Source organism: Oxyura jamaicensis, chromosome 1, assembly GCF_011077185.1.
Source record: "Oxyura jamaicensis isolate SHBP4307 breed ruddy duck chromosome 1, BPBGC_Ojam_1.0, whole genome shotgun sequence".
In the NCBI taxonomy this organism is placed as follows: Eukaryota; Metazoa; Chordata; class Aves; order Anseriformes; family Anatidae; genus Oxyura; species Oxyura jamaicensis.
The window spans coordinates 56323994-56333271 of NC_048893.1; the positions used below are offsets into that span (position 1 = coordinate 56323994).

Here is a 9278-nt window from a genome sequence, read left to right on the forward strand (position 1 = left end):
AGCTGTGAGTGTCCGAAGTCTTGCTCCAAAACAGAGTGCTTCTCCTGGTAACGTCCTGTCCCTCTGTGAAGGGATATTGCTTCCTTTACAGAGCTCCTGCTCCAAAAGTCAAATCTTTAGAAATCAAAGCTCCTAGGTGCATTAACCACTTTTCTACGTGGGCTGTGAGACTGTAAACTCTGTGGTCCTGTAGAAAAATATCTGCCCAGGCAAAACATCTCTTTGCATTTGAAGATTCATCCAAACATGTATTTACAGAGCACTGCCACTCTTTTCAATCACATTTGCATTTCTGTATCTAAAAATATATGTTTTCACATGTGCAATTATTCCTGAGAGGCCATTTACAGTAATTATGTGTAGACTTACAAAAGTGCCGTCTGTGAAGCACAGAGTCAAGCTGGTGGGAGATTGGCATGCCCTCTGGGGTGCTGTTATTACTTTACCAGCCATGAATGATGAAGAATTTGCACCCCGTTGTAATATTTGACAATGAAACCCTTCTTAAATTCTTCCTCAGAGCCAAGTACAAGGCTGTCTTTTAATAAAAAATGTGTTTTTACCCATGTCTATATTTATTTCTCGCAGGAATGCACATACTGCTCCAAGAGCCACCCACGTCCTTCTTGTATACAGCATGTATTTGCATTTGCAGCCTGTCCCAATGCAAACATGGGAAGGGAGGGGGGGAATCCAACCTTGTCTTTACTGCGAGTTCCCTTCTCCATCTCTATAAGCTCTTGGAGATTACCTGCATCACTCATTCAGTTAAGACCTGCTGCATTACCTTTGCTAGAAATACGTCTAGTGTATGTAAGACCATAGTTAAGTTGTTACTTTCAAAATCTCAATACCAAATTTTGGGCTAAAGAGGAAGAAAGGAATTGTTTTGGTTTTTGCATGCAAATCACTTTGACCCTTGATTTCTGCTTTTTTGTTCTGCTGTCCTAAAGTAGGTTAGCACTTGAGCATGTGCTTCATTTTAAGCACGTGCTGAAATCTTTGGCAATTCAAGGGGATGGGGCATACGCTTACTGCTTTTTTGAACAATGTTGCTTTTCAGAGTTGAAGGTCTTGTAGGAAACCTGATCCTTTAAAGTAGCTCCTGTTTATGTACATTTCAATTTTATAATATTGTAAGTTTCCCCCTTCTTTCTTCGATATCCTTGATGCTACATCGTATAATGCAAACAGTGCTGGTCATGCCACTTGCAGTTACTGAAGCAGGCAGTGAAAGTACTTTTTTTCTGAGGGAACCAGGGAAATCACATAAATCACAGGTTTGCAAATGTTTTCCCAGGAGAGGTCCGCAGTAGTTGGCTACATAGAATGACAAAAGCGTTGTTTACCCATAAAGGGGTGGTCATCTCAGCAGGTCAGTGATGCTTTTCAAAGACGTATTGTTGATTTTAAACTAGCTGATAATTTATTCCCTGAACTCTGCCTTACAAAAATAAAGCAGGGTAAATATTGAGTATAATAAAGGCCATGCTGCTATTCAGTCTGCACAATGCCCTCACCTTCCCTCTCACACCACCTTCTCTCCATTGTTGGCTTGGGCATTTCTCAAAGAGCATGAGCTGACCTCTGCAATTATTTATGGCGTTGTTCAGATAAGCCCCTTTTCACAGGCAACCTACACACACTCACAAGGGCTGTTATAATTTGAATTTATATTGCAAGTTCAGCTATCACTTCCTCTGTTCCCACCCTGCCTTTTGGAAAGACACCCAGTCACACGATGTGCTTGTAAAAAGGTTGCTGATTGAGGAAGGATGCAGGAAGGATATGGTTTTGCAGTGATTGCATAAGTGCTGTGGAGGGCCTGAAGCTTTGGGTTTATATGAGGACGAGTTTAGATGTGAATTTCTAAGATTTACTTCTTCGGATTTTGAAATAAGTCTTAACTCATGAGCAGTTTGCCTTCTTCAGAGAATCATGGAGCAACCCATGTTAATGTGGTTCTCGGTGTACTAGCATGGACAAATACTGATTTTGTAATCAGCATCCTGGGTCCTCTGCCTCCTTTCCATCAGAGATCTCAACTTTGAGAGAAATTGTCTCCAAAGCTTCCTTTTGAAATTGTCAGATTTGGTCATGTCTAACTGAATGCTGTTCCCATCAAAGGCTTTTGGGAGTTTTACTGTTTGCCTCAGTCCTTAGGCTAACAGAGGTCCTTCCAAACAGTGCTGTGCTCCCCCTCAGTGAAGTCCTAATACCTGAAGATCTTAAAATTCATGCCATCCTTTACTGTAATGAGAGTGCATTTATTGCTATAAAAAGAAGGAGCTGGGGTGTGGAGGTTTGTATGTTAAGACTTTGTTTTGGTCATTCCGTGTGCTGCCAACATCTAACATCTGTATTTATTTTTTGAACTCTCCTTAATGGATTATATGCATCCGTTCAGTTCCAAGAATAATGCTTGATTTCCTGAATTTATAGGTTGCAATAAAATCCATTCGTAAGGACAAAATTAAGGATGAACAAGACATGGTTCACATCAGACGGGAGATTGAGATCATGTCATCCCTCAGCCACCCTCATATCATCACCATATATGAAGGTTAGTGAACGCAATTCTCCTTTCCAACTTCTCGGTTACATTCTTCTGGACCTGATGTTCATGTTTCTTGAGATCATGCACCGAACTCTTACTCCTAGTGTAACCTACCTCTTACCAAAAGGTCTGGTCAAGTACTGCCTCCCCTCTGAACCATCGGTGTTTCACAGATGCATAACCCTTTGCCTGGAGGAACTTCTTCATGTGTGACTTAAGCGCTCTGTCTGTGGCAGGTGGAAATCATTGCATGTATCATCTCCTTGCTCCTGTTGAAAGTTCCGTTCAATTTCACCCTTGCTCACATCAACCCCTCGTCAGTTTATGTCCCCAGCCCCTCAACCAGTCCTCACAGACTTTTTTTCGTAGGGCTGCACAAGACCAGTCTTGTTTGCTCTACTTGGCATGAGCAATGTTGTATCTGTCTGTAAAGTCCCTGAAAGCTCTTTGCATGTTGTTTATGGACTTGTATTTTTCTTAAGTTTGGTCCTCCCTTACCTAGCAATTAGTCTTGCTGGTTCTGTGTTTGCTGCTTTTTTCCCCTGCATCCGAGCATCCATTTCCTATCAGCCTCTGCATGATTTTCCGTCAGTCTGGTCACCGGCATATCATTCCTATTCCTTATTCTCATCTTTCCCCTCTAACTCCTTTCTTCCTGGGACATGGCAGTGAAACCTGGTAATTCCTGGCTCTGGGAGCTGCAGTTCCTTGGTTTAGAGCAAGGAGCAGGAAGCCAGGGGCATTTTTTGTTGTTCTCCTGTTTGTTTGTTTATATATTTATAGAGTATCACCCTGTAGGAAAATATCCCCCTCCTTCCTTCCTTCCTTAACTCTGTAACATCCCAGAGCTAAATAACTCGGGCTGGGTACGTGCTAAAAGACACTGACTAAGAGGTCCACTGCTGGGTCTCCACAAGAAGAGCAGCACCGTGGCCTTGGGCTGTGAGCTCCAAAGATTTGGAGGGACTCGGGTTGGGTGGCCTCCTCCCAGAGGATCACCTCTTCCCCCACGTGCAGAACAGGCAGCCTGAATTTAGCCCTTCATATTTACATACCCATGAGGTAAACACTCAAGGTGATGATATGTATATGGCAGCTCCACTCCAAGAGTCAATACAACTGATTAAAACAAGGGCTGGCTTGGAGTACTGTTACAGTATCACATATTGAGTTATTCAAAAGCATGTTCTTTTACTTGAAAAGCGATGAATATCTGTCTTTTTATTGAATAAACTCATAACAGGATCTGGGAACAGAAAAGGGGAGGGATGCTGTGTCAGCATGTGGGTTGCAAATGGAACAAAAGTTATTTCAAATGTGCACGGGAACTCCAAAAGAAAAAAGATTAAGCATGCTGCGGTGCTTTGACCAATTGCCCTTCTCATCCTTAGTTTGAATAGCTTTTACTGAGTTAAAACATTTGTAAAAGTTAAAAAGATTACAGCATTTTTAAGAAGCAGACAGTAAAATCCTGTGGGAGCAAAACTTTCCCCTCCGGCCTCGCAGAGGGAGGAGCATTGCTTCTGCAGCACAAGCAGTGCAGTTTTTCAGTGGAGGTTTCATCCCATCTCCAGGAGGGCCAGTTTCTATGGCAGGTGACATCGCTTCCTTCTGCGTTGCTCTGCTCTTGTGGTCTGTCAGCCAGCAGCAGCCCTGCGCAGAGGCAAACCTGGAAGCAGTTTGTCTCTCATTTCTGGAAGGTTTTCCATTCTGTTGCTGTTTTGTTTCCTTTTAGTTTTCTTGAAAGCAGAGCAGCCTTTCATGGCTTTGTGTGTTTAACTCATGGCCTGAAGGGGTAGGCAGTGGAGGTCAGCTGCTTGGTTTGGCCATTGGAAGATGGTATTCCACAGAGCAGAGGAATAGTGGCTGTACAGCTCGTCCAGCCTTTCCAGGCAGTCAGGTTTTGTATTCAGCCTCTTGCAGCCAACGCTGTAATGCTGGTTATTGTAGTACTGGGAAGATGTGGGGATGTGCAGCTGAGTCCAGAGGAGCAGTTACGTCCTGCCCAGAGATCAGGATGTGAGTTCAGTGGCCCTTAAGCATGTGCTTCTTAAGTGTGTGCTTCATTTCAAGCCTAGGAGTGTATTTGTCGTAAATTATGGGACTACATCTAGGACTGAAGTGTTTGCATCCTATTGAAGTGGGATTTTAAGCACAATTGTCTGTTCCTCTTGAGTGAGGCAATAAAGACTGATAATATTGCAATCATCTGACTTGAAATGTTGAAGTCACACTGTCCTCAGGGGTGGGCTTCATCTCACCAAATTTAAGCCATTCAACATCTTGGCAGTTGGGGCACGCTAGAAGCCTATTTCCTCTCCCTAGTCAAGAGAGATCAGTGTTTACACAAGGTGGTTTGCTCCCTCCTGGGAGATATTTTTTCAGATAGGTGGGATAAATGACATACTGGAGGTTCCTTTTGGTGGCAGATGAGGTTTAGCTGACTAACTTAGATCAGATGCTTAACTTTTAGTCTGAAGCCACCCTGCAGGTATCTTTCTGCTCTCTCACTAGTTTTTACTGTAGGCCTTCAGACCGCCACTGTGTGTCTGTGTCTGATAGCGCTTTCTTTAGGTGCCAGGTGGCAGAGTCTACCTAGCATGGGAAATGCTGCATCTCTCTGTAAATATCTTTGAAAGCTCCTTGTACTGCATTTACAAACATGTGTTTTCCTTAAGTAGGATCCTTGTTTAGGTATCCTTTTGACCTGCCTGCTTAAAAGCAATTAACCTTTGAATTTGTCAACTTGATGTAAACACAAGCTTATCTTTTTTTTTGATACCAAGCAAATCCAAATGGGTGGAAGCAAAGCTTTCCAGTTTAATGGTATTTTTTGTAACCAAATCAAAAGCAACGTATCTTGCCCATTACTGCGAGGGTAGATGTACTGTTCTGAGTCCAAAGAAATTCCAACCCCTCAGCAGGGCTGTAATTGGCAATCTGTCGAGTGCGGCTGCAAGGGAAGTGCTCTTTCAAGTGACTTTAAACTCCTTGAAAGGGACTGGATAAATGAAGCTGGCTTTGCTAGCAGAGTTCTGATTTCAGGACATAAATTTTAATTTATAGAATAATGCCTCTGTCCATTCATCTGTCTGTCTCCCCCCAACCCCGCCTTCCTCTGCCCCATTTCTTTTTTGCCTTGAAAACTCTGGGATTTGATAATAAAGCCTTTGAGAGCTAACATATTTTTCCAGGAGTAGCCTGAGTGCAAAATCTGTTCCATCTGGCAATACTTTATAAAAGTTAAACTGGGGAAGAGCATAGGGCCTGATTCTGTAAACATTTAAACATGTGTTGGACCAATCATGCGAGTGAAGTTATGCTTGGGACATTCGGGAGTGAGCTCTTAAGTCTTTGTAGTATGAAATACAGTGCCTACGTGAGTGTTTCTGTGCAGGAAGAGTTGTCCTTGGTCAGCGTAACCATCCAGAAAAGTCCATCCATTTGCAAAAGACATTTGAAAATGAACAGATTATTTGCTAACATGCTTGTAGAAATAGTTTAACGAAGATATTCCCTGAAGAATGAATAAATATTAGGATCACAATTCAGTGCCCGTGGAACAGGATGGCATTAACATGAGCGAGTAACCAAAGGAAAGCACGTGCTTAAGTGCTTCGCTGGATTGGGGCCAGGATGCTTAGATGAGTGCTGGACCCTTTACAGCAACAAGGCACAAAAAATGAATTTCCCATGTGAGAGGGACTTCCTACTTTTTTTAGGTCAGATTTTTGATATTCTTAAGAACAAGAAATAATAATAATAAAAAAGCAGAAAGGTACTCTGTAAGTATCTCCAGCAGGCAATGACTTGAGTGAGGTGACGTGCTTTGGTTAACCAGGAAATCAGTTCAACTTTTCTGTACTTCCAAATGCCAAAGACAACGGAACAAAATCTGACAGTGTGTGCTGATGGTGGCATGATATTTCACAATGCTAATTTTACTTGCCAAGCACATGTTCAATCTCACACTTTGTAACAGACTTCTGTGTGAGGAAAAGGAAGGGAACATTTGGTGTTTTGGATGCATGTAGGCCTCTCTTCCATGCAGTGCTGCGTGAGTTGTGTCGGTCAAGCTACCACATTGAAAGCATCCACATCACAAAACAGCCAACTGGGTAGCATCTGGCAAGGTGCACGGACCATGCTGACAAAGCTGGGTTCCTGCAGCAGCGCTGGATCAGGCAGGTGCTCCCAAACCATTGGCGTGCATCCCTGGATGGGATGGGAACAGCAGCCACGTGGTCCGCAGGGCCGTGTGTGTGGAGCGCAGCCTGGCTATGTGTGTCAGGCTAACAATGTGGAGGCAAGCCCAGCCTCTGCTATTGTGTTTCAGACGTAATCAAAACAAACCTCGATGCCTAATTACTTGATCCCTTCTGCGTGCAAAACACCTGAAAAAGTCAACACAAGTCCCGTAAAACATCATGTGGCTGACTGGGCTTTTAACAAGATTGATGAAAGTTGGAAAGCTGGAATGTGCTGCTTTTTTTTTTTTTTTTGAATTTAGCCAACAGAAAGTACTTCAGCAGTGACAGTATTTAAGCACATTTCTAATTGGTTTCCTTTAATTATGTAGGCTTTTGACCTTAGAGTGCTTTATTTCCATTGTTTTCACTTGATAACATCCAAGAACACAAAGTAATATTTCTAGAGTCCGATGATAGTAATGAAACAACTATGAACAAACTTAACTCCTCAGTTATCATACCCCACCTTTATAAATTTCCTCTCATTCAGGATGACCGCCTAAACAATGTTTTGTCTGACTTGACATGAACCCAAATGCTTGAGATCACTGGCAAGTTCAATTCAGACCTCAAAATGATGGCAAGCAGCAATTAAATTTATTTCTATCTTTCCTCACACAGGCCTCCCACTGCAATGTAAATGTTTGCTTGTCTGAGGTTCCTCAGCAGTTTGTAATCATAATTAACAAAAAAGGGGGAATTAGCTCATATTCTTTGCTGAAACAAAAGACAATTAGTGTAACATGTAGTATTGTGGCTGAAGTAGCAACTCTCATTTTTTTCTCTCCTTCCTTTTTAAATAGTAGACGGGCAAAATATGCATATCCTCAGTCTCATTCTTTGAGAAACAGCCTCGTCAAGGATAATGGTTCTCATTTTGATTTAATCCCCTCACTAGGGAGTAAATTCTAGCATGCTGTCTGATTTAAAATGATTATTGCAGGATCTTAACTACATTCCTTTAATTTAAGAAGAGATGCAGTAAGGCCATAATTCAGGAAAGCAATTTAGCATATGCTTACCTTTAAAACCCACACTTTTATCTTGTTATCTTCAATTACAATTAAGCATATGCATAAATTTAAGCATATGCATACAAGTGGTTTACTAAACTGGACCTTGGATTTTTTTCATGGCTGCTAAATGTGCTATTCAAAAGCAGTCATAAACTAATAATAATAGTAAATAAATAAATAAATAGTACAGTTTCAAGTATTTTTACATCAAGGGGCTGTAAACCTTTTCAAGCAGTCAAGAACACAGAGGGGCTGAAATTCTAAGGTAAAAAACACTTTTCAGTATTCATGTGTCTTTTTGAAGAATAATTCTTGCCTTATTACACAAGTGAGGCAACTGGGTCAAACATGACTTTTCTGAATGAAAAGGTTATTCTAGTCTGCATCTCTAAAATTAAAAACAAACTTGCTTGTTCTTTTGATTTGGCTGACCTTTAATAAAAGAGCATTTTGTAGCAGTGGAAAGGTACTTCTGTCTGCGGCTGTTAGGAGAGTAATAAAAATACCGCTGAATGGAAAGACACCAGATGGAAGGAATGTCAACATACTGGAACTAATTTAGAAGATTGCTCTGATAGAGAGCAAAGGCATGAGGAGAATTCAAATGGTTCCAGTGCGAAGAGATTGGCCGCCCCTCTTAAACTAACAAACTAAAATCCTTACCCCAGGGTTACATGTAAACCAAATGGAATCAGCCCGCAAGGAGGTAGTCCATTAAGGGGGAAAAAAATCCAGCCCCCTCGGCACTCGCTCTGACTCGAGCATCCTGTAAGCTTGCAGAAAGGGCAAAAGCTTTATGCTTTGTTTTGCTATTTAAACTTTGTAGTAAATAAGTCCAAAGAAGTTAACTGCCGTAGCAAAGAGATGTCCAATGTAGTACAAAATCTGGCTGATGTTTATGAAACCATGTCTGTGTGGGCTTTCAGCACTTTGGGGGTAAAGTCCGTCTTTGGGAGCATGTAAGCTGGATAGTGAGTATGTTCATCCAGTGCCAAACATGTCCTGTGCAGTTTTAGCAGAGGTGATGCCTACGTAGCTAAAGGAAATAATTCAGCAGTAGGGATGAAAAAGATGGAAAGGAAAGGAAAGGAAAGGAAAGGAAAGGACAGGAAAGGAAAGGAAAGGAAAGGAAAGGAAAGGAAAGGAAAGGAAAGGAAAGGAAAGGAAAAGAAAAAGGGAAAGGAAAGGAAAGGAAAGGAAAGGAAAGGAAAGGAAAGGAAAGGAAAGGAAAAAGGGAAAGGAAAGGAAAAAGGGAAAGGGGAAGGGGAAGGTGAAGGGAAAGGGAAAGGGAAAGGAAAGGAAAGGAAAGGAAAGGAAAAAGGGAAAGAAAAGAAAGAAAAGATAAAAGAGAAAAAGGAAAAAAGGAGAGGAAAGAAAAAAGAAAAAGAGAGAAGAGAAGAGAAGAGAAGAAAGAAAAGAAAAGAAAAGAAAAGAAAAGAAAAGAAAAGAAAAGAA

General features: G+C 41.6%; 1 protein-coding gene across 2 annotated transcripts in view; it reads left to right on the forward strand.

The window, feature by feature from the left end:
- NUAK1 (NUAK family kinase 1) overlaps window positions 1-9278 on the forward strand; it is a 48783-nt gene that overhangs the window by 21476 nt on the left and 18029 nt on the right. For both annotated transcript variants that reach the window (XM_035341016.1, XM_035341026.1), the window contains one exon: window positions 2443-2563. In XM_035341016.1, coding sequence (XP_035196907.1) covers window positions 2443-2563 — 121 coding nt within the window. The remainder of the gene's footprint in view (window positions 1-2442; window positions 2564-9278) is intronic.